This window comes from Fundulus heteroclitus, chromosome 4 (assembly GCF_011125445.2).
Source record: "Fundulus heteroclitus isolate FHET01 chromosome 4, MU-UCD_Fhet_4.1, whole genome shotgun sequence".
Taxonomy (NCBI): domain Eukaryota; kingdom Metazoa; phylum Chordata; class Actinopteri; order Cyprinodontiformes; family Fundulidae; genus Fundulus; species Fundulus heteroclitus.
The window spans coordinates 2299701-2327028 of record NC_046364.1 but is presented as its reverse complement, the minus strand read 5'-3'; the positions used below and the strand labels follow the sequence as shown (position 1 = coordinate 2327028).

Genomic DNA, 27328 nt, shown 5'->3' with positions numbered 1-27328 from the left:
AAGAAATGCTGCAAAATAAATAACCCCTTTAGAAGAGTATTTAACATCATTTTAGGGGTGAAACCGACTGATTTTATGGGAAACAGTGATGGCAACATGTTCATTTTTGTGTTTTGAGTTTGTACATTTTAGATATGAAGAGTTCTGGAGAAAAATGAATCCCAACAAGCAGCTCCCAGGTATTTTGGACTAATGAGGCTTAGTCATAAGACTTAATCCGTGTCAGGGCTGAGAGGAACTGATCCCTGCAGGTGTATAAAGGACGGCGCCGGGCGGAGGAGGACACAGCAGACTGACACAGCAAGAAGAAAGAGGAATACTTCTTTGTCTTGCAACAGCTTCTTAGACTCTCGTCTGCAGAGAGAAACTTCTTTAACATCCACAAAAACAAGTAAGTAGATTATTTTTTTGGGGGGGGGATCAAATGTATTCTTACAGGTGTCTTTTTCTGTTGTTTAAAGTTAAATCATTCAGACTGCTGTGACTTCCTGGGTTAATTTAACAACTTTGGAAATCTTGTTTTCTAACTCTAGCACGTTTCTAACTATTTTAAATTTGAGGATTCACCTGATTTTGCATTCCCAGTCGTTCCGGTGTCGTTCATGTTTGGTCAGCGGTACGCCTGCAGGATGATTTACTAAGCCGAGCGTACTTTCTGTGTCTGCCTTTGTTGGTGTCCTGCTGGGCTCAGTTTTAGCCCCCCCCCCCCCCCCCCCCACCCCCCTCTTCACGCTGCACCTTCTCCCTGTCTGGCTCTATTTTTTGTTAAAATACGGACTCTCCTGTCATGTTACCCGGTTTATACGCAGAGTTGCGTCCCGACAAATAAAAATTACCTCGACTCGTCCTCCATGTCTGGATGACATAAAGTCTGGATGACCCTGAACTTTTTAAGGTTCAGTGAGTGAAAGACTGAGATAGACCATACAGATGTCGGTTCCTCGGCTGTTACAAACCTACGGGTCAAACCAGATTTTAAAGTAATTTTTTAAAAAAAAATCATATCAGAGCAGTTGATAAATCCAGTTTTCTTCCACTTGAGGCAGCTAAAGCCTAAACCGCACCTTTGTTACCGCTGATTACTGTAAGGGTGTTTAATTCAGTTTTAGGTCCTATTGATGTTATTAATGCATTATGTGAATTTTTCCTGCTCCTTTCTATGTATAAAATGTTAAATGTTTCTGATGCACAGTGGAGAACATGAACGCACCAGCAGGATCTGAGGACACCAAGCCCACCCCAGCTGAGTTCAAGCAGAAGGAGAGCAGGCAGTTCAAGAGCAAAGCTCCCAAAGCTGGACAGAAAGGGTGAGCAGACTCATTCTGACACTAAGCTATCATGATCTTCTCCTCTGCAAGAAAAAAATCATTTCTAATTCACTTTTTCTTTCCCAACCAGCTTTAACAGCTCTCTGCCAGGGATGGAGGGGCTTGATGGTGAGTCTGAGGTCTGGGTCCAGTCTAAACCTGTGTCTGGTTGTACCGTTTCCTCATGCCTGCTCTGTTTTCCTGCAGATGCTGCGGTGATCTGCCCCTGGGAGGAGTTTGGTGACGTGGAGCTGAGTGATCTGGCTCAGTTTGGAACGGCCTAGATCCTTCACAGCGCTGGAAACACATCCAAGGGTCGGGCTTCCTCCTGGAGCGCAGCCGCTGATGGACAGGAAGGTGCTCAAGGCTGCAGGAGTTGTTTCACCCACAGGCTCTGCAGCAGTTGAGCGTTTGTTTGTTTTTTGTTTTTTGTGTACATTTTTCAGCCAAACAGCACTCTCAGAAACCCATCTCTCTCACACAATCAACGTGTTTGTAAAATCTGATTTTAATGCACTGTGATGAAACACAGCATGGCACAGAAAGAGTTACCAGGTTGTCACCTTGTGATGGATTAAAAGCTTTGCAAATGTTTGTATGAATGTGAGAATTTGTACAATAAATCCATTTTTTTCAGTCCACTAAGTTTCTTCATCTGATCTCAGCGGCTAAAGAAAGAAGAACATTAGATGCAAGTTAGCATCCTTTGTGGATATCAACTATTTAACCTCTCTTTTTGGCAGAATTAGCAGAGTCGATTCAAACTGCTTGGTTTCCTGGAACAAACACGGCTTTTATTTATTTATTTTTTTCCCAGTGTCCTGTCTAGCAATGTGGCAATAAGAATTGATATCTTAATGCCAGATAGAGCTCGACAGATTTTACTTTCACAAGTGGAGCAAACAGCTTTCGCCATAATGCTCCGCTTGATTTGTGCGTGTAAATAGCTTTATTGTGATTCCTGCAGGGAGAATTTCAAATTATATGGACACTACAATGGAAAAGTAGGAGAGTAAAAGAAAGACAAGAAGAGAAAAAAAAAGAAAGAAGAGGTGAAAGAAAGAAGAGATAAAAGGAAGAGAATGAAACACGGCTTTTAATCCATGAATACTTTATTTTGTGGTGTTTTAAGAAGTTCAACCTAAATTTAACCCTCAGTTTCCCTCATCCAAACTGCAAAGCAATAAAACCTCTTCTGTTTGTTGTTTTGTATCGTCCACCAGGCCCTTACACTCAGTTTTTGGATGAGTTGTCAGATTTCTTATCTGATTTGGTGTTAAATACTGATAAGGTTATTATAGTGGGTGATTTTAACATCCATGTTGACACTGAATGTGATAACCTTAGTGTAGCCTTTAAAACTATCCTAGATTCAATTGGTTTTGCTCAAAATGTGCATGAACCGACGCACTCTCGGCTCCATACTTTAGACCTTGTTCTGACATATGGCATTGATTGTGAAGAATTAACAGTATTCTCTCACAACCCTGTCCTGTCTGATCATTTTTTAATAACATTTGAGTTTAATCTAACTGAATTCTCCACCCCCAAAAGAGGGTTCCATTATAGTAGATTTTTATCGGATAATGCTGTATCAAAACTTAAAGAGTCTGTCCCCTTCTTAATATCCTCAGTATTGCAGAAATGCCCTGTAGATGGCAGCCTTGCTGTTTCTTCCCATTCACAAATCGATACCTTTGCTAACAATGTGACTTCCTCATTGCGTTCTGCATTAGACAATGTAGCTCCCTTGAAAAAGAAGGTGATTATTCACAGGAAGCTGGCTCCCTGGTTTAATTCAGAGCTGCGTTCCTTGAAGCACAATGTTAGGAAATTGGAGAGAAAATGGCGCTCTACACACCAAGGGGAATCCTACTTAATCTGGAGGGACAGACTATTGTTGTATAACAAGACCCTCCGCAGAGTTAGAGCAGCATATTTTTCATCATTAATTGAAGAGAATAAAAATAATCCTAGATTTCTCTTTAGTACAGTTGCCAAACTTACCCAGAGCCACAGCTCTGTTGATCCATCCATTCCCTTAGCTCTTAGTAGTAATGATTTTATGGGATTCTTCATAAATAAAATTGATGCCATTAAAAATAAAATAATTGGCATCCTCCCAAACATGATTACCTCGTCCTCAGTAAGTGAGGCAGCATTGGAGGAATCTTTAGAATCTGCGCAGTGTTTGAACTGTTTAGAAGCAGTAGAGCTTTCTGAGCTATCTAAAATTTTAGCTTCATCTAAACCTTCTACCTGTATGTTAGACCCAATCCCAACCAAGTTGTTTAAGGAGGTATTCCCTCTGATCAGTAGTCCTATTTTAGACATGATTAATCTATCCTTGGTAAATGGATATGTACCACAGGTTTTGAAAGTAGCTGTTATTAAACCTTTACTTAAGAAACCTTCTCTTGATCAAGATGAGTTAGTAAATTACAGACCTATATCTAATCTTCTTTTCTTATCTAAAATTCTTGAGAAAGTAGTTGCTAATCAACTTTGTGAACATTTACAAAGTAATGACCTACTTGAGGAGTTTCAGTCAGGCTTCAGAGCTCATCATAGCACTGAAACAGCTCTGGTGAAGGTCACTAATGATATTCTCATGGCCTCAGATAATGGACTTGTGTCTATACTTGTCCTGTTAGATCTCAGTGCTGCGTTTGATACAGTTGATCACAATATTCTCCTACAAAGACTTGAACATACTGTAGGGATTAAGGGGAAAGCATTAGGCTGGTTTAAATCTTATCTGTCAGACAGATTCCAATTTGTTCATGTTAATAATAAATCTTCCTCAAACTCTAGGGTCACCTGTGGAGTACCACAGGGTTCAGTCCTTGGACCAATTCTCTTTACTATATATATGCTTCCGATAGGCAAAATTATCAGACAGCATGGGATTAATTTCCACTGTTATGCTGATGATACTCAGCTATATTTATCCATAAATCCTGATGAATCCAATCAATTACTTCGACTGCAGTCATGTCTTGATGACATCAAAAGCTGGATGACTTTAAATTTCCTGCATCTAAATTCTGACAAGACCGAAGTTTTAATCTTTGGGCCAGAGTCCTCAAAAAATAAACTTCTTAACCAATCACTTAATCTGGGTGGCATTAACCTGGCCTCTGGTAATAAAGTAAAAAATCTTGGTGTTATTTTTGACCAAGACATGTCATTTAAATCCCATATTAAACAGGTTTCCAGAGTTTCCTTTTTTCACCTCAGGAATATCGCCAAAATTAGAAACATTCTGTCCAGGAGTGATGCTGAAAAACTGGTCCATGCATTTGTTACTTCAAGGCTGGACTATTGTAATTCTTTACTATCAGGAATTCCACAAAATGCAGTTCAAAGCCTTCAGCTGATCCAAAATGCTGCAGCAAGAGCTCTGATGAAAATCAACAAGAGGGATCATATTTCTCCAATTTTAGCTTCCCTTCATTGGCTTCCTGTTAAATCAAGAATAGAATTTAAAATTCTTCTTCTAACGTATAAAGCCCTTAATAATCAAGCTCCATCATATATCAGAGCTCTGATTACCCCGTATGTTCCTAACAGAGCACTTCGCTCTCAGACTGCAGGTCTGCTGGTGGTTCCTAGAGTCTCTAAAAGTAGAATGGGAGGCAGATCCTTTAGCTATCAGGCTCCTCTCCTGTGGAACCAACTCCCAGTTTTGGTCCATGAGGCAGACACCCCGTCTACTTTTAAGACTAGGCTTAAAACTTTTCTTTTTGAAAAATTATAACTAGTGACTCATGTTACTCTCAGCTACCTTTATAGTTTTACTGCTATAGGCTTAGGTTACTGGAGTATATCAGGATCTAATTTTCTCACTATATTGAGTTCTACTGTTCTTCAATTATGCATTATGTGTTGTCATTTCTGCTTTAACTTTCTGTTCTCTCTCTTTTTTCTTCATAGTAGGTACACCTGGTCTGGCGTTCTGTTAACTGTGACATCATCCAGAGAAGACGGCTCACCCGCTACTACCATCTAATGTAGAACAGATTACTAGATCAATGTGTGCTTCTGTGCTTTTTGTTTCTCTTGTTGTGTCTCTGTTCTGTCTTCTGTAACCCCAGTCGGTCGAGGCAGATGACCGTTCATACTGAGCCCGGTTCTGCCGGAGGTTTTTTTTCCCGTTAATGGGTGTTTTTTCTTCCCACTGTCGCTTCATGCTTGCTCAGTATGAGGGATTGCAGCAAAGCCATGTACAATGCAGATGACTCTTCCTGTGGCTCTACGGTTCCCCAGGAGTGAATGCTGCTTGTCGGGACTTTGATGCAATCAACTGGTTTCCTTATATAGGACATTTTTGACCAATCTGTATAATCTGACCCAATCTGTATAATATGATTGAACTTGACTTTGTAAAGTGCCTTGAGATGACATGTTTCATGATTTGGCGCTATATAAATAAAATTGAATTGAATTGAATTGAATTTGCAATACTACCCTGCTTTAACGATCCCAAAACTACATGTATTGTGTGTTTGGGATGGAGTCTGTTGTTCTGTTGTTTTAGATTAAGTCAAGTGGAATTGTGTTCATAAAACAGTTTAAAAACAACCGAAGCCAATCAAAGTGCTAAAAAAGTCAACAGTAATGAGAAAGAAGACACTGTGAGGGGTGGCAAGCTGACCAGAGCAGACCGGATAATGAATATGACCACAGATCAGCATGACTGACCCGTGCTGCTGCATTCTGCACCATTTGCAGACAATATTTTATTTTTTGAAGATATTAAAGCATGGATTATTTCCTCTTAAGGTCCTTGAAAGGTAAATATCCTTTGACCTTGGCTATAAATCTGAGTTGGTAAAAGCTTTACTTGATGATTGAGCTCGCCTGCCTACCAGATTTAAAATGTTCTTGACAGATGGGTGGAGAAAAGTGGAACAGGAATGTAGAAGACCGGGAAGATCATAGGGTGTTGTGAGAAATAATGATAACTGATCCCTGAGTTACCTATTAAATAAAATAAAACGGTGATTCCATCGAATTCCTACATTTTATTGATGCTAAGAGCAGACATAAAGTAATCACACCCTTTGCTTGGCTGCATCCCCTTCTGTTCCCACCAGTGGTCTCCTCTGAATCTGAGGCAATGGCCTCTTGCACATCGTTGTACTTGGCTGCAGCTTTCACCATAAAGACGTAACAAAAACAACTCATAATCCAAACAATCCCACAGAAAATATGGAAGCATTGACCTCAACGGACCGGGGGACAACGTAGCTGAGATCAGTTCCCGCTCATCTCCTCCATGAGTGCAGCTGCTCACATGTTTTAGAGGAGATGCTGTCATTTTCCACCACCATAAATATGACTTTGCCCAAACAGAACAATCTCATTTTTGGTCATTAGATGTAAAAAATTCCCGGTCATCCAGGATGTAACCACACTCAGAGACTCAGTAGGTATATCGGGTCATCATCTGCGTAGCAATTAACGTTGAAAAGGCAAGACAAGTGGCAGGAAGTATAAAAAAGCAAATGACCAAAGATGGAGCCTTGGGGCACACCAGAAGAGAGGGGAGCTGGAGCTCAGGAGAAATCACTGAACTGAACTGATAAAGCCTGATAAAGGTGAGATTAAAAACATGACAATGCTTAATATGATCCCTACAAAATGTTTAAAGTTAGAGAGCAGATCCTGTGACATAGCAGTCAGATCAAGGAGAAGAAGGACCACAGAGCTACCGGAGTTCACTGTATGCAAAAGACAACCTTGACGAGTGCCGTTTCTGTTTAAAAGTGTTGTTTAAAGCCAGACTAATAAATGCTGTGGGTCGGCAGCTAAGATTATTAGGGATTAAAAGTAACATTCTCTAAAACAATTTGACAGAAATAGAAGTTTAGGTATTCGTCTAGAAGGTAAAGAAATTAAATGTAGACCTGCTCCTTCATTACTTCATCCACTTTATGCAATTTACCTGACCTGGTGTGGATCACATAAATGAATTTATCCTGGTGCACCAGAGCGATGCTGATAACAGTTTGAATAAATTATTAAAATAATGACGTTAATGCCCAGAAGCCGTGGATTGAAGCTTCTGAACGCCAAATGATGCAAGGCTGCAGTAAATTAGGCAGAATAAACGACACACAGATCAGTAGCAAAACATTCCTCTTTATTCTTCCACTTTCTCTCATTTTCAAGATCACAAAATGTAGGACAACAAACTGAACTTCATTCATCGCTCCATCCCCTTTCAGATCAGCACAGATTGGTTCCTCCAGATCTGCAGGACCAACGATGATCCCAACCAGCTTCAGAACGTGACATGTTCTAAAACATTTTAAACTCTAATCCAACGGGACACTGTAAATAAAATATTCATGATCTCAATGCATCACTATGAAGACCCAAAATGTAGGAAATAATATTCAGCTAAATTGAAAACTGCAATAGTCCATCAGTGTGGATTTCAGATGTGAATGTTTAGCAGTTCATTTGTCTTTATTTATCGCTAAAACCCACTCACTGTCCATCGGACCGGCACAGAATCCCAACAGAACTTCTGCCACATTAAGCGATCCAACTCCAAGTTCATGAGATGGGTCAGAACCACAAGGCAAGTCTTTTTAAACCAGAGGAAGAGGTTAAAAATGAGCACTAAAAGTGAGGCGTCATGGTAGTTTTCTGCAGTTCTGGATCACCCAGCCGGACGTGTCGGCATCTAGATTGAGAAGGTCCATGAGCCACTCGTCCTTCTGGGCCCCCTCCATAAACTCACCCAGGGTTATCTCTCCTATAGACAGGAACCAACAATCAGAGCTACCACAACTTCATTTCTACGTAAAAGCAAAGAACTTTTGTTTTGTTTTTGGCCTACCTCCTGAAAGAATTGTTGTTGTTTTTTTGAAAAACTACATTTTTGGAGAAAAAATTTAAGTTTTATTTCTGAAAGCTCTTTGGAATCTCAAACACAGCCTGGGTAAGGATTTTAATTGTACAAAAAAAGACTTGTTTGTTATATAGATTCATTACACAAACCTTGATTTCTTGTAATTTTAATGATTATGATATTCAGAGAATGAAAATCCTCCATTCAGTGTCTCAGAAAATTAGAATATTGTTTCTAGACACTAGAAAGTCATGTTGTCGCACCTTAATCAGCTGATTAACTCCAAACACCTATAAAGGTTTTCCAGAACCTCTAAATCACACATCTCAAACTCAAGGAGCGTGGGCCAAATCCGGCCCATCAAGGCAATTTATCCGGCCCTCAAGAACCAAAAAAGGCATACCATGTCATAAAGTTGAGGCATAAATCATTTTAAAATGTATGAAGTGGCTAAAACTGTCTCCTGTAGAGAATGTAGATTTTTTTAAATTGTGTAGTAACAGCATCCTGCCAATAGATGTCAGTTTTCCCACAACACAATATAACAAGCCAGAAATGTCCGAAAAGAGAAGAAGTGATGCAGAAAAGATGAGTTTAAAGTGTAACTCAACCCAACATTAAATTTTTTTTTCAGATAAACTTTTCAATTGTGCTAATTTTATGTTACTGTGATTTATTTTAATTTCTTTTTTTTAATTTTTTGTGAAGGGGAATGAAATTCTGAAATCAAAAGTATCATCTATACAGGTGCATCTTAATGACTTCATGATGCCAAAGTGACCATCATACGAAATGAGTTTGACGCCCCTGATGTAGACGAAGGCTCTAAATGGTCTCAGTCTGGGTGAGTAGGCGACATCATCCCAGCGAAGCCACATGTCCAGAAGTCATTAACTGGCTCCACAAGGTCATTGCTAAGGAAGCTGGTTATTCATGGAGTCTGGATCCAAGCATATTCATAGAAAGTTGAGTGGAAGGAAAAGGTCTGGTAGGAAAAGATGTACCAGCAACAGCGATAACTTAGCCTAAGAAGGTAGTCTCGTACTATAGCTCTATGAATTCCTTCACTAGTGGCTCACTCTGGTTGCTTACAAAGGGTTTCCAGTTGAAAAATCGCGACCTGTTAGTCTAATATATTTTATTTATGTTTTGCTCTTTGTGTTTGCTCTATTTATTAATAAACAAAGCACCTTTGTGTATATGTACAAGACCACGTGACCAGAAGTACAATATTTGCATGCAATGCATACCGTATTTTTTGGACTATAAGGTGCCCTTATAATCCTTAAATTTTCTCAAATATTTATGCTGCGCCTTATAATCCGTTGCACCTTATATATGATCACCGTTGTGCTTACTGACCGATTCTATGTGATACAATACGCTCAAAGATCTGTTAAAATGTGTAAGTATGACTTTGGTTAGCAACAAAGCTCAATGGATATTAAAGGCATTACGGTACACTGTGTCACTACCTGAGGACCCCTGAGCTGTCTACCAGACTGCCTGACTGTAATGTCTAAACTAGAAGTGCATGCATGTAGAAGTGCCTGGAGAACGTGCTAGCAACAATAAATCTAGTAAGTTAATTCAATATAAAAGTTGCATTTATTTTGGCCTTATGTTAGAAACAGGGCAGTGTAGTCCAGCTACTCTGTCCTCCTGACAGAGACGGATAGAGAGCTGTGGACGTGGAGGAGGATATTACACACTTGGGATGAATATTTAATGTGGTTTATAATCCGGTGCGCCTTGTCTGTTGACAAAGACACACACAGACTTGTTAATTCTCCTCTGTTGAAGGGAAGTACTGTGCTGCTTCATTCACAGCGTAAACAAATTCTGGATGACTTCGTTCACAGCCGGAAAAAACAGCGTGTGAAGTCTGCATTGCAGAGAGAACAAAGCTGCAGTACGTGCAGTATGCGAATCGTACTGAAAGTAGCGCAGTATAAGTTACTCACATACTACACCAATGGACAGACAGGACTGACGAACATGATTAGATATTCTTTCTTTTTCCATCCAAGCTGACTGAGTTCCAGTTGCTAGAACTTACAAAATAAAGCCTGATCTTTAATGCCTGTTTTTAACTGTGAAGAAACTAAATAAGCAGTTACAGTTCTATAAAATAGCACACTCAGTGACACTAAAGTCATGCTTATTTTGTATTTTAAATGTAAAGGAACAGAAAATGTAGTTTGAGTGAACAAATCTTTAGAACGAATAACTTTACTGTTATGATTCTAGTGATACAGTAGACCCAAAAGAACCGCCGTTCCCAACAATCAGGCATCCACTATGCCACTTCCAATATGGCGGTGACGTTGACGTGCGATTCAGCGCTCAATGCATCAGCTAGCTATTATTGTCTGTGCTGGAGCAGATGGAGTCTGCAACATCCAGCAAAATATTGTCCAGAGGACGATGAGAAACATTAGAACCAAGGGGCTTCCTAAACACCTGATCTCCTCCGTGTCACGCCGCAGCGGCCGCATTGATGCATAAATTCATGCAAAAGGAGCCCAGACCAGACAGAAGTATTGAATACAAAGAAGTAAACTGACTTTTCAGAAACCTAAGATTTTTGCTTAAAATTTCCTTTTAAATTGCTCTGATGATATGTGAAAATGTTCTGAGACACTGATTCTCTGTAGTTATATATTTATCTCTGTGTAATCTATACAATAAATGAGTTTCACATTTTGAAATGAGTAACAAAAATATTAAACCTTTTCCTGATTTTCTTATTTTGTGAACTGTTGATGAATTTGTTCTCCAACTTACCGTCATTATTGTCATCAACGAGCTCAAAGATCCGGTCACAGATTTGGGACGGAGTCAGTCCGACTTCACTCTTCTGAAGCTTGATTTTCTGAAGAATCTGTGTTGGATAAATGTGGGTTTAATCCGTGAATTATAAATTCCCACAGCAAATCCTTTTTCATGTAAAGCAAAACAGAAAAGGGATTAAATATCTGTTGCAAAACTAAGCAGTTTAAGAACATAATCAACTAAACATAATGAATACAATTACGTAACATAAATATTTTTTTACCAAACTGCCTTATTATTATTATTATTATTATTATTATTATTATTATTATTATTATTATTATTATTATTATTATTATTATTAATGACAATACTATATTTTCTAAATATCAGACACACACCCACATCAACTTGTTTCTCATCACTTTGGTATATAATACATGTATCATAAATAAAGAAACACATCATTTAAAAGATGGTATGAAATTACAATTAAAACTATGTCTAAGACATTTAGAAAACAACAAAGCTGGGTAATATTTAAAGATAAAATCATAAATTAATGTAAAAAACAGTTAATTATGGTTTAACAAAATGCCACAATATGGTCATTTTAAAACAAATTCTGTAAGACGTGATATTTCTTTTCACAATTTCATGTTTATGGGTCTTTTTATGAATAAATCTTGGATTTTTTGCTCAGATTTTTGTATTTCATCTTTTTCTTCAGATGCCAGTAGTTTAATTATCTCAGCAGCACCTGAGTTTTGCATCTGTGTTTATTTAATTCATAACTGAATGTTTTATGTTTATTGTGATTCACAGAATGAAAAAAAACACACAAAGGAACCACAATCTCTGCTGCCAGCATGTTAGAAAAATACAAAAACCTGATATTTTGCATACAGGGTGGCCCACGTCTGCCTGTCCATAATTGATTAATGAAGTGTAAAAACAGAACGAGGCAACATGTTGTTCATCATCTACCAGACCAGATGTACTGAAGAGTTTTGATGAACATGGCCAGGGTGTCTTAGCCGCATTACCACCTTGATCTTCAGGTTAAAGGTGATTAGGATCACAACTGCTCAACTCTTTTTCTGTCAATGGAGCCACATGACTTGACTCTAACCTCTTGCCCTAATCCCAGATTACTGGGGCACCAAAGTCCACCCTGAGGGGGGCTTTTGGTTATGGAACTTGTTAATAGTTTACACTTTTGACTTCTTGGTGTCTCTGCTCTGCTCAGACATTTCTGCCAAAACATTTCCATAAAACAGTTTCTTTTCTTCTCACCCTTATGAGCCGCTTCACCTCCTTCCTGTCCAGCTTCCCGTTCCCATCGCGGTCGTACATCTTGAAGGACCACTTGAGCCGATCTTCCAGATTTCCCCTCAAGATCAAGTTGAGGGCAGCAACGTACTCGATGAAGTCCAGCGTGTTGTCCTGTGGATAAACCATACTTAGTCACTCAGGCAGTAGAATCTAATTCCTAGCTGCTGGGTTTAAAGATCCTTCACCTGGTTGGTGTCGAACGAGCGGAAGATCGTCTCGAGGAAGAGGGACTCCTCTGCCGAGCTGCTCTGGACGCCGAAGATCCTTTTGAACTCGTGCAAATGCAAGGCGCCACTGGGACATTCCCTCAGAAAAATGACACACATCTCCTGGATCTGCGCCACATCCACCTCCTCACTGCAGCTTTTTTCCGTTCTCATCCTTTCCGGACGCTTTGGTTGAAAAGATTCCTGCAGAGTTTGTGACAAAAAGTTCGGATCGTCTTTCCCCGTTTCCCCGGGCTGTGACGACTCCAACTGACTCAAGTCACACTGAAGAGATTTGCACCATCGTCTCGCCTCTCGCCTCTCTTGGGAGGCATGATTCTAAGACATTAATCTCATTATCTTGTTAAACTCTTGCATAAAAAGTTTAACCTCTTGAAATAGACCCGCTGTTTTATAGCTAATGCTTGACAGAAGCATCTGAACTGATGATGTTTAATACTCTAACTTTAAGTAATTATCACTTTGTTGACCCATTGCATATATGTACTTACTTTCCAAATATCTCGAATGCATTTCAACACCAGTTTTCAGGTTTGTCTTCCTTTAATTCCACTTTTATACAACAGTGGGGCTCCAGGGAGCGAAGGGAGGATGCAGCCCTGAATGAAACCAGTGTGCCAGCCTCCTATGACTGCCTTACCCTGTTCTCAGCATCTTGTCAAATGTTTGTAAATTTCAACAAGACAATTTGTGATTTGGTAGAAATCAGGATGCTGCCTTCTGCTGTTTTTTTCTGTAATAAAGAGGAAATGAACAATTCAACAAAATCTTTACAGCACTGGTTCGGAAACGTTGTCACTAAGGTCAAAATAGTCAAATTAAAACCACTCGAGAGCCAAAAAAAAATCAACATTTTTAAAATATTTTAATAAAATAATGTCATGAATGTGAGGGTTGTTAGTTTATTTTATGTCTGTATTTTTCTCAGCTGTTTGTGTTCTCTAGTTGTCATTGCAATTCTAATTTGGTTCTCTGTTAATTCTCTTGTTCATTGTATATTTTGTATCATCAAATCCTGACCATTAATCTCCTCAGCTCGTCTGTCCTAATTGATCTCAGCTGTTCTCAGGGGCAGGGTGGCCATAGGGAGGTTAGCGAGGATTCCAGCTGATGGTAGAAGTGTTTTTTTTCTCTCTACCCAATAATAAGACACAGGTGCCACAGTACAACGTCAGATGCCGACAATCTTAACTGAGCCAGCCTGACTGTTAATTTGTAATGTCTGCACATTATTAATCTGAGCTTGCTCCCATCAAATCCATTTGGTGAAAGGAGGGACATTCAGCAGAACTCTCTTAGCTGATTGGAACCTATCAAAGGTTGGTTTTAGCCAATCACAGCATCAAATAAAAACATAAGCAGTACAGTGATGAGAAACCACAAGAATTTATGCTTGTGTTAAGAATTGACCGCATCCAGTTGCTGGTTCTCCCAGTTTTTTACCCTGAAAAAGTGGTCTGCTTTATAGTTCTCTTATTTAGTAAGAAACAACTCTTGAAACAGAAACTATACTTTAACGTATTTACACTAACGAGCCAGAGGAATTATGCATCTTCAGTATTGGACTCTTGTACATAAACACGATGCAGGGCGGGTAAATCCGCAAGTGGAGAGTGAAGATTATCACTTACACAACCATTATATAGAACCTAGTGTGTACATAACTGCAAGGGAGAGTGCCGTATCATATCATTGTTGCTTGCATGACATTGGTGGAGAATATCTCTTCATATTGTGGAAGTGACTATGACCCTTTTCATTAATCAGTCCATTTTGTCCAATCTAAGTATGTCAGCCTCTGAGTCCTCAGTGTCTGTGAGTTATCTGTTGTTTCCCCGTTAACTGCTTTCCGCAGCTCCAGCATCTGTAATCTCATAATCTTTAACAGCCCCCCTGTTGATGTGCCCAAATGGAACGTCACAACATAACAGTTCAGATGCTTCTGTCAAGGCAATTCTTGCTGTTCTTCTTTCAAAAATGAAAGCGTGGATTCTTACAAATCAGATGTGATAGCAGCAGCTAGGCGTGCGTCCACCTGTGCTGCAACGTTTATGTTGGTGGCCTTAAACCAGTGTGCGAAATACCTGTCAATGTTTGGGGGGGTCCTCATCTCCCGATTGTTGCGTAATACCGATCTAAATTTTCTCAATATGCAGTAGGCCTATAACATTATAATGTCAAAGTCAAAGTCAGCTTTAATGTCAATTCTTCACATTCACCAGACATACAAGGACTCGAGAGGACGTTTCTCATTCACCAACAATGAAACAGATAAAGTGCACAGGCACAACAGATAAGATCAGTCCCTAATACTAAAATTTAAACATTTTTAGTATTAATTGTTGTCAACATTACGTCTTTCTTCTGTTTTGCGCGCGCACATGGCTAATTTGCATACGCAAACAGGATTGGCTGGTTCCACTTGGCAAAAAACAAAACATATCTGTAAAAAAAAAAATTTTTATTGAATACTGGACATGTTGAGCTTAAAAACATTTTAGTGACCATTAGTGACAAAAAATATTTGATTTTAAATTTTTTTGACACAATTTAGGACCCCCTTTAAATTTAGCTTTTGAGGCTTTCAGGGGGTCTCATGGGTTAATCTGGGGGGGTCGAGCCCCCCAGATTAACCCATGAAGGGTTGAAGCTGGAGGGGTACAAGATGGATTCTCATGTGTTTGTGAACTAACAAATATCGTGAGAATTAAGAATGAATCTTGTAGGCAAGGTTAGGTCAGTCTGATATGTTGCATTAAGCTGAGAAACACATACTCCTTCTTATTAAAAAAAAAAAAACAATAAAGAAACTGGAGCAAGTTAAAGTAGCAAAGATGCTGGAAAGAAGGAGAAAGAAATGAGCGGAGCAGAGAAAATGTGTGTAGAATGCAGCCTGCGTGCAGAATTAACCAAGAGTAATTTTTTTACTCCGTGTTTTTTTTACTGGAGGACAGCAAAGGGGAGCCGAGGTCAGCGTGATTACAGTGAGCAAACACTCTCTTCATGGCCCCTTCACCCCAGACTTGGCATATATTATGTTTGTGTTTAGGATGTGATCAGTGCACACAGAACATTAAAACATTGCATCATATGTCTATAAATACTTACTTTGCTTTATCAGTTAAAATGAGTGTTAATCCATAATGGCTGACCAGGAAAAGGAAGACATTACATGAGAGGATCTGTGTTCAAATGTGGATTTCAGGCAGTCAGGGACCATGGAAAGCTGTTAATGCTCCCGGGCTGAATTTCAACCCCAGCTGCCCCTGGCTGTTCGTCTTTTCCACCTGATGACTCTCAGCTGTGTTGCAGGTGAGAGTCATCAGGTGCCCCCCCCCCCCCCCCCCCCCCCCCCGTATATAAGCTGTCTGGAGGCCATTGTTTTGATGTCTTCTTCATTCGACTTCCATACCTAAACTTGTAGGAGAGGATCAAACTTTTTAAAAAAAGACTCAAAAACGAGACGAGACAAAGCAGCTTCTTCTTGGAAAACACCAGGGAGATCATTTATTCCAGACTTACAGTCATATCTTCATTCAGCAAAATCCCAACAATATACTCTACTATCTGGACCTTATTGAAAGTTTTTCCTTTATTATCATTAAAGTACCAATAAGTAATAATGACACCTAGTGGTTAACATCAGAACAACACAAACACACAGCCTGCCGTTTCTAAACGGTCCGTTGCTGCTGTGAATCTCCCCTGAGCTTTTACTTCCACAGGACGGGTCTACAATGCTGTATTCTCTTCTATTTCTGCTACACTTCTCTTATTGGCTGCCATGTTTGCAGGCTGCTGCTCTTTTCCAAAAGATAAAATACCAAATGCTGCGCTCTGTTTTGAGAACCCTGGGAACTCGCATATGATTGGCTGAGGAACCAGAAAGTAAACACGAGCTACACTGAATCAAAGTCGTTCCGGACCGTACCTCTAGGTTTGAAAGGAGAAAAAAATTGACTTTGTTGATGGAGAGGGTTGTTTACAGGGAATGTTACTAACATCCTGGGTGACAAATAAGAATGATTTAAGTTGATTTTGCAGTAAATATCGTCCTAAATGCTCCGTTAAATTCTTGTTTGCATCATGCAGCTTCCTGCGTTCACTTTGGTCCTGCTGAAGCCTGAATGCAAAGAAAAGACAAGTTTCAAATTGCCATTTTGTTGTTGTTGCCACATATCATCCATAATTTTATTTCCTTTTTCTGTCATGCAACAGGGCTGAATGGAGGAGCAGCTGCAAGCACTGCTGCCTCGCAGTAAAGAAGGTTGAGAGTTCAAATCCCAGCCTGTGTTCTTTCTCATTGCGCATCCATGGGACAATTTAGAGACTTGTTAACTCCACACTCATGTTTCTGGACTGTAGGGGAAGCCAGAGTACAAGGAGAGAATCCATGCATGCACAGGTCGGACATTTGAACTCCATGCAGAAAGATCCCAGACCGGGATTTGAACCAAGGACCTTTTTGCTGAAAGCAGTACTCGTGTTTCTGTGAACAGTAAATATGTGGCTCAAACAGGAGATGACGGGTACAATAACAAAAGCAGATTGTAAAGGAATTAGGGACATCTAGTGGACAGAGAAGAGAAGTGCAGGAAGAATAGAAAAGAGAATATTTCTCAGCTGAACATTAGGACACCTGAGCAGCATCAGGTTATAGATTCTTTTAGGCTTATCAGTCCGTCAAACTCATTTTTATTTACAGTTCAGTAACCAAAGCAGATGCAGAAGGCTGTAGATGACGTAAAACCTGCTTCTTAACATAGTAAAACCACTACATTTAGACCCTGCACATGAAGCCGATTAGGTCTTTGCAGCTCCAATCACAACACAGTTTTACTTCTCCTGCCAGGTCAGCCAGGGTAAAACCTCCTCACACACTTCATCGGATCAACACATCGCCAAGCACACACTGGCGCTTTGACAGATTCAGCCTTTTAATCTGTGTGGTGTGCGGGAGGCAAATCTGTTCCTCTCTGCCGTCACGTCAAAGAGTCTGCAGATTAGCTTCCCAACACCACAGCGAGTAGTGTGTCAGTGGAATACCTGTAATTCAGTTCAGGACGGAGTAGTTTTAGTTTCTGGAAACAGAAATATTCCAGAAGAGCTTCCTTTCAGGCGGGGATTTGGTTGGAATGCATGAGGACTCAACTGGATCTGTTCAGCAGGGGTTCCTGAAATAGCTCCAGGGTTCTGGAGAAGGTCCGTGCAGACCATGCGCCCGCTCAATAACCCACCATCTGAGGGGATTTCTGCAGCTTCCTGACTGGAGCTATGGGTCAGGTCCAGGCCACCACAGATAAAGAAGTGACTCTCCAGAACATTCAGGAGCTGTACAGAAAGTTTACCAGCGAATGTCCGAGTGGAAACCTGCACCTGCACGAGTTCAAGAAAATCTTTGGAGTCAGCAGCAAATCAACAGAGGAGGAGTTGGCGTTCATTGAACTGGTCTTTAGCTCCTTTGACACTAACAAGGTAACGTGTCCTTTTGTCTGATAAATCTGTCTCAGCAGTTGGAAGTTCCATAATCCAACGAGTATCTGGTTCCGTTTAGGATGGTAAACTGGACTTCATGGAGTATGTGGCAGCTGTGAACCTCGTTCTTCGTGGAAAACTCATCGACAAACTGAAGTGGTCTTTTAAAGTTTACGATAACGATGGGAATGGCTCCCTTACCAACCAGGAAGTAAAACGTGTTGTCAAAGTGAGTCTTCAGCTCATGGTTTTTTAGAAACTAGGATTGTTTCATCAAGAGCATTTAGAGCAGTTAGAGAGATTAAAATAGACGTGGTTATGTTTGAAAGTAAATATGGTTACGTTGTTACTTTAAACAGCACAGAAAGACAATTCACTCCCAGATAATCCAGTTATTTTTCCAGTTTACTCTTTTAAATATCTGTTACCTTTTATGTCAATTTGATTTTAAATCTACAGTGCATACATGGTTCCAGATGTTGCAGAGCTGCCACCCAAACACCTCAAACTATCACCTAAAGAATCCACAAAGAATCCCTGCTTTTCCTTGCCGGGTTTTGGAACATCAGTTTTCATCCTAAAAAGTGGGAATATTTGCTTAAATATTGATGTAAACGTGACTTTATCCTCCCCAGATAATCACCAAAATTAAAAGGCGAGATGATCGGAACGTGGAAGATGTCGACAACATCTGCGACCGCATATTTGAGCTGGTGGACAAGAACAAAGATAGTAAGTGAAAACATAAAGGAAAGGTTTTCCATTTTATATTGATTTTACAAAAATCGTCCTTTGTTTACGACAAAGTTAATATTTGCAAGAAAATGTCATATTTTAGAGCCGTAATATTAAAGACTTTGAACTATAGCACCATCAAATTATATTCAAGGCTCTTTCCGAAGTCAGACTCCATCAGATCCTCCAGGTTGGTGAGAAAGTTTCCTCTCTAAGGAAACCCAGCAGGTTGCATCAAGTCTGTCCAAGCAGCATTCACTCCTCCTGAAAGAGCGTAGAGCCACAGTGGACAGTCGTCTGCATTGTTGATGGCTTTGCAGCAATCCCTCATACTGAGCATGCATGAAGCGACAGTGGAGAGGAAAACTCCCCTTTAACAGGGAGGAGAACCTCCAGCAGAACCAGAACCAGGCTCAGTGTGAACGCTCATCTGCCTCCACCCACTGGGGCTTAGAGAAGACAGAGCAGAGACACAGAAAGCTCAGAAGCTCACATTGACCCAGGAGTACTTTCTATGTTAGAGAAGACAGAGCAGAGACACAGAAAGCACAGAAGCTCACATTGACCCAGGAGTACTTTCTATGTTAGAGAAGACAGAGCAGAGACACAGAAAGCACAGAAGCTCTCATTGACCCAGGAGTACTTTCTATGTTGGAGAAAAGTAAAAGGATAATGGCAGCTGTAAATCCTATAGTGGCTACATCTACGAGAGAAACAGAGCTAAGCAGATAAAGTCCAGAGGATGAAAGAGAGCACAGAAGGTTAGTTGTAGTAAAACTCAGCCAACAGCTACGTCCAGGAGAGAAATAAGGTTCAACTCCGAAAGACAAGGCCAAGGGGATAAAATAAAGAAAAACATGGAGTTTTTGACAGCAGTAGCTCAGCTGATTCCCTCCCCCTTTTCCAGGATGTTCTCACAGCTAACATAATAGGAGGCCAGATGTGGCTACTATAGAGAGAAATACCAGAGAGAACATAAAGTTAAAAGTTGAAATAACAGCATATAATGCAGATTGGAGAGCAGTAGGAGAACTCAGCAGAGTGAGAGAAATAGACCCTGATGTCCTCCAGCAGCCTAAGCCTATAGCAGCATAACTATAGAGGTAGCTCAGGGTAACATGAGCCACTCTGACAAGAAGCTTTGTCAAAAAGGAAAGTTTTAAGATTAGTCTTAAAAGTAGACAGATATGATTGTGACAGAAGGAACTAGAAATTAAGTCAAGTAGATACAAGCAGCTCAACCGAGTTTCAATTGTAGGATGACGTGCCGAGTCTAAACGTAGGAGTGAAACGCTCATAAGCCAGGGGGAGTTTGAAGGAACTGTTCCTCCACACTTGAAGTCGTCTCCGGAGGTGGATTGAGCAGCTGATCAGGATTCCTCCTCCTCACATCTAATTGGGGATTATCCAAGCACATCCTACTGTGAAGAGATTCTGGGGTCAGACACAGAACTTATTCACAGGATTAAAGAGATTCTGGGGTCAGACACAGAACTTATTCACAGGATTATTTCTGTCTTTTTAACTGGGAACACCCTCAGATGCTACAGGAAGAGCTGGACAGGCATGTCCTAAACCTCTATGCCACTCTATGTCAGCTCTCTGGACCTGTTCCCACTGTTGTCGCCACGCTCTATCGCCCCCTAAGCCTAACAAAGATTTTATTAACGACTTTTCAGCCTTCCTGATAGAGCTATCTGCACACTCTCTTCCTCTTTAAGATCATATTCTTTTACAATTGAAAGCAAAAGGACGTCAACTTGAAAGTCCCTACAAGAAAACTGGTCTCACTGTAAACAAAGACATGCATTCAAGACAGCGTCTCTAAAGCCAAATCCACATATTACTCCAGCTTAATCAGTTTGAATCAAGGTAACCCTAAGGCTCTTTTCTCCCTACTTACAAATATTAGAAAACCGTTGGATTCCCTTCTCCCACACCTGTAGTCCTCTGACTTCTGAAACTTCTTGGTATCCGTTTTTCTTCCAAGATTGAACAAATCAACAGCTTTTACCCAACCCTACTTCAATTACATCTGCTCCCATTTTACCTGTACTGATTAATTTACTTTCAGTATTTATCCTCAGTTCATCAAGTCTCCAAATTCATTCAAAAATCCAAATCTTCAACTTGCCAATTAGACCCTCTTCCTACTGTCCTTGTTAAAGCCATCCTCGCCTCTCTCTCCCCCTCATTACAGACTTTATTCACTCTTCCCATACCACTGGTGTTGTTCCCTCTGCTCCTAAAACAGCTGCTGTAACTTACATTCTCAAGAAACCTGGTTCAGACCCCAATAATTTTCATCCAGTCTCAAATCTTCTATTAATTTCCAGAATTCTTGAAAAAAAAAAAAAACGGTTGCTGCTGAACTCCATGACCATCTATCCCACAATAATATACTGAAACAGCGCTTATCAAAGTCACTAATGACCTACTCCTCCTGCTGACTCCGGTTTACTATCCATTCTCCTCCAGTTTAATCTGACCACAGCCTTTGACACAATCTCCCAGGACATCCTTTTTGATAGACTTTTCTCTCTTGGCATTACTAGTATGCCTTTTTCCTGGTTTCATTGATACCTTTCAGGCTGCGCCCACTTAATTCAGTTAAAATCATTCACTTCCCATCCACTCCCTGTCGCCTTCAGTGTTCCCCAGCACTGGGGAACACTGGGGCCTCTGTTGTTCCTTATTTACATTCTCCCTGGTCGTATTTTTCACTGCTATGTGACTGACACACAGCTCTATGTTTCAACCAATCCCAACTCCACGTTTTTTTTTTTTTTTCACGTGTCCTGTTTGGCAGTGTAGCATTAAGAATTATTGTCTTAATGTCAAAAAAGATCCCAACAGATTTTACCTTCACCAGTGGAGCTTTACTGCTTTTGCTATAGTGCTCCGCTTGATTTGTATATGCAAAAGGCTTTATTAGATTTTACTTTGGAACTCAATGGACACAAAAATGGAAAGGTAGAAGATAATAAAGGAAGAGAAAAAGATGAGAACAAATGCCAAAAGGGAGAAAACGTGAAAAAATATATAGAGAAAAGGAGAGAGCAATAGAACATCCTCTGAGTCTGCTTCTACACCTGCAAAGAGAGATATGAAAAGAACAGAAAAACAAACCAATAAACTATCACAGGTACAAACAATCAATGCCTTCATACCATCACTGAAGAATATGCAGGATTATTTTAAACGAAATGTATAAGGTGACATCTGAAGATAATAACGGGTCCACCTGTAGGTGTTTGTGAGAGTGAGCTTGTACGTGTAAGGTTTATCCATAATAAAAATGCTCAAAAGTGGTTGTGAGGAGCCGAAAAACCGCCCCTCAGATGCCCGAAGGGACCCCCAGAGCAAAGGTGCCAAAGACGGACAAACACAGGTCCCTCCACACTTCTTCTGATTTTCTTCACATTGCTACACCGGTCTGTACCCTCAGATCCTTTTCCTCCATTCATCTTACTATTATTATAATTAATTCTGCCAACTAACCTCTTATAAACACAAGAAGGTCATAAATCATCACACATCAGGAGTCTTCTTCGTTTACAAGGAACTGTCCTCAAGTAGTTTGCAGGAAAACTCCCAGTTTTGGTCCGTGAGGCAGACACCCTGTCCACTTTTAAGACTAATCTTAAAACTTTCCTTTTTGACAAAGCTTATAACTAGAGTGGCTCATGTTACCCTGAGCTACCTCTATAGTTATGCTGCTATAGGCTTAGGCTGCTGGAGTATATCAGGATCTAATTTTCTCACTCTATTGAGTTCTACTGTTCTTCAATTATGCATTATGTGTTGTCATTTCTGCTTTAACTTTCTGTTCTCTCTCTTTTTCTTCATAGTAGGTACACCTGGTCTGGCGTTCTGTTAACTGTGACATCATCCAGAGAAGACGGCTCACCCGCTACTACCATCTAATGTAGAACAGATTACAAGATCAATGTGTGCTTCTGTGCTTGTTTGTCTCTCTTGTTGTGTCTCTGCTCTGTCTTCTGTAACCCCAGTCGGTCGAGGCAGATGACCGTTCATACTGAGCCCGGTTCTGCTGGAGGTTTTCCTTCCCGTTAATGGGGAGTTTTTCTTCCCACTGTCACTTCATGCTTGCTCAGTATGAGGGATTGCTGCAAAGCCATGTACAATGCAGCCCTGTGGCTCTACGCTTCCCCAGGAGTGAATGCTGCTTGTCGGGACTTTGAAGCAATCAACTGGTTTCCGTATATAGGACATTTTTGACCAATCTGTATAATATGACTGAACTTGACTTTGTAAAGTGTCTCGAGATGACATGTTTCATGATTTGGCACTATATAAATAAAATTGAATTGAATTGAAAATAGCCAAAGCATATTTTGCACTATTGTTTTTTTTTTTTTTTTCATTATAAAGATAATTTTGTTCTCTGAATGCATGATCCTAATCTTTTTTTCCTCACTTTTTAGGTCAGATATCTTTGGAGGAGTTTATTGAGGGAACAGAGAAGGACCCGTGGCTCCTGGAGCAGCTCAGACTGGACATTGCACCCACAGACTGGTTCATTAAACACCAGGAGAAGAAGACGTGAGTCGTGGTAAATGACTGGACTCCAGACTCTGGGACTATTCAGCCTTACCACTCATGAGGAACCTTTGACTTCTCTGGCACGGAGATACACTCCTACAACATATACACCGCGTTAAACTTCAACAGTTAGCCTTAATTTTCCTTTGCTGTCATTCTGGGAGCAGGTTGTGCCCATTTTCCTTCAAGTGAGATGAAGGAGTCATCTGAAAGTCTTTAAAATACTGTAAAGAATCACAGAAGAAAAGGACTTCGACCAACAAACGCAGAAACAGTAAACTTTAAATGGCTCAGTGAAGGAGGAACAACCAGTGTGACTTTGAAGGCCTACAAAAGTAGTTCTCCCATTTATTTGCTGGTATGTTTCACTTTCACTTTGCTTTTTTGCCTTCTTTCTCCTAAATACGTGATTCCCCAGACTCACTGGTATCCCTGGTAAAGACGTGTAAAAAGCCTTAAAATAAAGTCCTGTTTCGCCAAAAGGAGAGCGCTGCAGCCGATTTAAACTTCTTCATAATGTCTCTGACTGAAGGTTTAAACAGCCTTGGGCCAAGAGCCGTTTTCCTGACTTGAGAAGATCAAACCTCTGCCTTACTTCAAGGGCATGTTCTCTCGTCTTTCCCATTTTCAAGAGCCGCTAAAAGAAATGTGCCTTGATGTGCGTCATATTTATAACCCAGAGACACGGGATGTTGTTGATTTAATGATTGAAAGTTTGTACATGCTCTGAAAAAAACTTGGAAAAGTAAATGTAAAAGTACAGAAAATGCTTCAGTTTCATTTGTTTCATGTGAACTGTTCGTTTTTTCCATGCCTCACCGGCCACTTTATTAGGTACACCCGTCCAATTGCTCGTTAACACAAATGTCTAATCAGCCAATCACATGGCAGCAACTCGATGCATTTAGTCATGTAGACGTGAACGAGGAAGAAAGCTGATTTTAGTGACTCTGAATGTGACTTGGTTGTTGGTGCCAGAGGTCAGAGGTCAGAGGAGAATGGCCAGACTGGTTGGAGCTGATAGGAAGGCAGCAGTAACTAAATTAACCACTCGTTCTAATCAAGGTCTGCAGGAGAACATCTCTGAAGGTACAGCAGGTGGAACCTTGAGGCTGATGGGCTACAGCAGCAGAAGACCACACCGGGTACCACTGCTGTCAGCCAAGAACAGGAAACTGAGGCTATAATTCACACAGGCTCACCAAAACTGGAGAACAGAAGATTGGAAAACGTTTCCTGGTCTGATGAGTCTCCATTTCTGCTGCAACGTTCAGATGTTAGGGTCAGAATCTGGCATCAACATGAACGCATGGATCCATCCTGCCTGGAATCAATGGTTCAGGCTGCTGGTGGAGGTGTGATGGTTTTCTTGGCCCACTTTGGGCCCCTTAGTACCAACAGAGCAAACGCCACAGCCTACCTGAGTATTGCTGATCATGTCCATCCCTTTATGAACAGTGAACCATCTTCTGATGGCTGCTACCAGCAGGATAACACATCATGTCATAAAGCAGGAATCTTCTCAGACTGGTTTATTGAACAGTTCACTGAACTCAGACGGCCTCCAGTCACCAGAGCAGCTTTGGGATGTGGTGAACGGGAGATTCTCATCATAGATGTGCAGCTAACAGATCTGCAGCTTCTGGTGACGCCATCATGTCAATATGGACCAAACTCTGAGGAATGTTTCCAGTACCTTGTTGAATCTTTGCCACAAAAGGATTAAGGAGTTCTGAAGGCAAAATTGGTCCAACCCGGTACCAGCAAGGTGTCCCTAATAAAGTGGCCGGAGTGTCCAAACCCGTTTATCCTTGCAGGTTCAGGGGGGCTGGGTCTTCTCTCTTAGCAGTCGTCGTATGGGAGCCGATCTAAATGCCATTTAGAGTAACCAACTAACCTAACAGTCAAGTTTTAAGACTGTGGGACTGTGTTTATTTTAAGGCTTTATTCATACTTATTCTTAGGCTTGTGGTACCAGGGTGGAAGTAAGTCTGGAGGAAACTTTAAATCAAAAGATGCTGTATTTGAAATTGCTGATGTTTATTTAAATTATTTTATTTCAAAACATATTCAGAATTGAAGATTTGCTGGTTTAACCTTTAGAGATGACAAAATTTGTTAAACAATTAGGTTCAACGTGAACACCTTGGCCTCCGTGGTCTTTATAGATCAGTGGAAACTTTTTATTTTATCACTCTTTTCATCATCCAAGAGGTGACAAAAATGTTTTACAGCGAAATAAACAACAACATTCATGCAAAAAGAATCAAATAAAACCATTTAAAACATGTGAAAAGATGGAAGAAACATAAAAAGTGTTGAAGTATCAGAACATCAGAGGACTCCTGAGAATTTGGAGCCAGAATGAACAAATAAGCGTAAATTGGGGCAAAGCTTCCTCTTCCTCCACCGTTCAGACCTCGGTCATCTGAAGACCTCGGTGCCCTCTGATCTGCTCAGAGTCAGAGGGATGAGATGCAGCAACCGATGAAGAGCTGAAAGTGGTGAGGTGATGTGGTCACGTCTGGATGTTCAGGTGAGAAGACGGGCTGCTGCTGACAGTGGCACACCGATAAAAAAATGCATTTCAACATCTTAATTCTTGATTTAATCAAAGATTAAATGGCTTAATCTGGGTCACAGCTACCAGGAACAGGTCCGCAGATGAAGCTCTTGCACCAGAACCGATCAAATTTCAAGCAGCTGTCAAAGGTAATTTCCAGATTTTCACTTTCTTCTTCAGGGCTGAGAGCCAGAACGTGTCAACGTCACACTGGGCAGGCTGGGGCTGGGAAACAAAACACATCCAGTTTTCTCATTACTCCAGAGCAAAACAAGGCCTAGGTCTACCATCTGCACACTGCAAAAATGGGACTAAAATTAAGTAAAAGTTTCTTAAAATGAGTGCATATTTCCTGGATTTGAACATGTAAATAAGACTATTTGCCAATAGAATGAGTATTTTACCCCTGAAATAAGATAATTAGATATACTACACTTGAAATAAGATGATGGGAATGAATTGTTCTTATTTTAAGTGCAAATATTTTTTTTTTGGTAAATAGTCTTGTTTACCTGCTCAAATCAAGGAAAAATACATTTTTTCAAGAACATTTTATTTACTTTTAGCTCTCTTTTTGCAGTGCAGCTCAGCTGAGACCTCCATGTCCTTCCAGCTGCTGGCTCCGTGCATCCTGCAGCTGACGCAGCAGGACGCCGGTTCTGCTGGGAGATGATGGCTGATATGTTTCCTTCAGTGTTGAGCTCACTCCCTGTATGGTGAGTGGATGTAGGTTTTCGTATAAACAACAATATTGCTAGAATAACATGTTTGCATGTAATTGCGAGTTTAAAATGCCTTTTCTCAGTGGTGTGGCACCTCGTATTTTAAGAACTTCCTGCATGATGGACAGCTGCTGTTTTACGGTACAGATTTCAGGTCAACATTTAGTCACCAAACCTCGGTGGTTACAGATCTTGGTACCACCCTGGATTACAACCAGCAGCTCAGCAACGTTTTGCAGAAAAGTCTCTTTCAGTAACACCTGGTTACCAAACTGCAACCAGTCGTGTCAAAACATTACCTGGAGATAATAATCCATGCTTTTATTACAAATTGGCAAGATTATTGCAATGTACTTTATGCTGAGACCAGTCAGGCCTCTCTTTCACGCCGTCAGCCCGTTCAGAACGCTGCTGCTCGTCTTTCAACTGGTCCACATGAACCAGAACATCTCTCATGTTCTCTCTCTTCTCCGCTGGCTGCTTGTGAGCCAAACATTTTAAAACCCTTCCCTTGGCTTTTAATTTTGTTGCTCCTCCGTACCTCTCCGACCTGCTTCAGCCTCCTGTTTCTCCCCGGACCCTTAGATCAGCTCACCCGCTTCTGGTGTTGGAACCAGAAACTAGGCTGAAGCTCAGAGATCAGGCCTTTTTAGTTGTGGCTCCAAATGTATAGAGCAAGTTACTATTTAACATTAGACAGGATATTCTTCCTGTATTCAATTCAACTCAATTTTATTTCTATAGCGCCAATTCACAAT

The 27328-nt window shown here is 40.6% G+C and overlaps 3 protein-coding genes across 3 annotated transcripts; 2 read left to right on the top strand and 1 right to left on the bottom strand.

The window, feature by feature from the left end:
- Positions 1-249: 249 nt before the first annotated feature.
- LOC105937713 (retinal cone rhodopsin-sensitive cGMP 3',5'-cyclic phosphodiesterase subunit gamma) lies at positions 250-1948 on the top strand. Its single transcript, XM_012879195.3, has 4 exons — positions 250-391; positions 1193-1307; positions 1399-1436; positions 1515-1948. Coding segments are annotated over exons 1-4 (231 nt in total). The 5' UTR covers positions 250-390; the 3' UTR covers positions 1592-1948.
- Positions 1949-7650: 5702 nt separating this feature from the next.
- On the bottom strand, positions 7651-12747 carry guca1g (guanylate cyclase activator 1g). The gene is made up of 4 exons (XM_012879194.3): positions 12468-12747; positions 12244-12393; positions 10960-11056; positions 7651-8076 (listed from the first exon to the last, which is right to left on the bottom strand). Exons 1-4 carry the CDS (start codon positions 12660-12662, stop codon positions 7955-7957), a joined length of 564 nt encoding a protein of 187 aa, XP_012734648.1. The 5' UTR covers positions 12663-12747; the 3' UTR covers positions 7651-7954.
- Positions 12748-17374: 4627 nt separating this feature from the next.
- On the top strand, positions 17375-24138 carry LOC105937699 (guanylyl cyclase-activating protein 2-like). Its single transcript, XM_036135858.1, has 4 exons — positions 17375-17984; positions 18064-18213; positions 18620-18716; positions 23168-24138. Exons 1-4 carry the CDS (start codon positions 17784-17786, stop codon positions 23287-23289), a joined length of 570 nt encoding a protein of 189 aa, XP_035991751.1. The 5' UTR covers positions 17375-17783; the 3' UTR covers positions 23290-24138.
- Positions 24139-27328: the final 3190 nt, after the last annotated feature.

What these genes read in the sequence shown, in the direction of transcription:
- LOC105937713 (XM_012879195.3), top strand. An exon ending in CCCAAAGCTGGACAGAAAGG is followed by an intron (nt 1,308 to 1,398) that starts GTGAGCAGACTC and finishes TTTCCCAACCAG; the next exon opens with CTTTAACAGCTCTCTGCCAG. An exon ending in AGGGATGGAGGGGCTTGATG is followed by an intron (nt 1,437 to 1,514) that starts GTGAGTCTGAGG and finishes GTTTTCCTGCAG; the next exon opens with ATGCTGCGGTGATCTGCCCC.
- guca1g (XM_012879194.3), bottom strand. Translation starts at nt 12,662, where the DNA reads ATGAGAACGGAAAAAAGCTGCAGTGAGGAGGTGGATGTGGCGCAGATC. An exon ending in GCTCGTTCGACACCAACCAG is followed by an intron (nt 12,394 to 12,467) that starts GTGAAGGATCTT and finishes GTTTATCCACAG; the next exon opens with GACAACACGCTGGACTTCAT. An exon ending in CGTTGATGACAATAATGACG is followed by an intron (nt 8,077 to 10,959) that starts GTAAGTTGGAGA and finishes TCCTGTCTATAG; the next exon opens with GAGAGATAACCCTGGGTGAG.
- LOC105937699 (XM_036135858.1), top strand. Translation starts at nt 17,784, where the DNA reads ATGGGTCAGGTCCAGGCCACCACAGATAAAGAAGTGACTCTCCAGAAC. An exon ending in AAGTAAAACGTGTTGTCAAA is followed by an intron (nt 18,214 to 18,619) that starts GTGAGTCTTCAG and finishes TATCCTCCCCAG; the next exon opens with ATAATCACCAAAATTAAAAG. An exon ending in GGTGGACAAGAACAAAGATA is followed by an intron (nt 18,717 to 23,167) that starts GTAAGTGAAAAC and finishes CTCACTTTTTAG; the next exon opens with GTCAGATATCTTTGGAGGAG.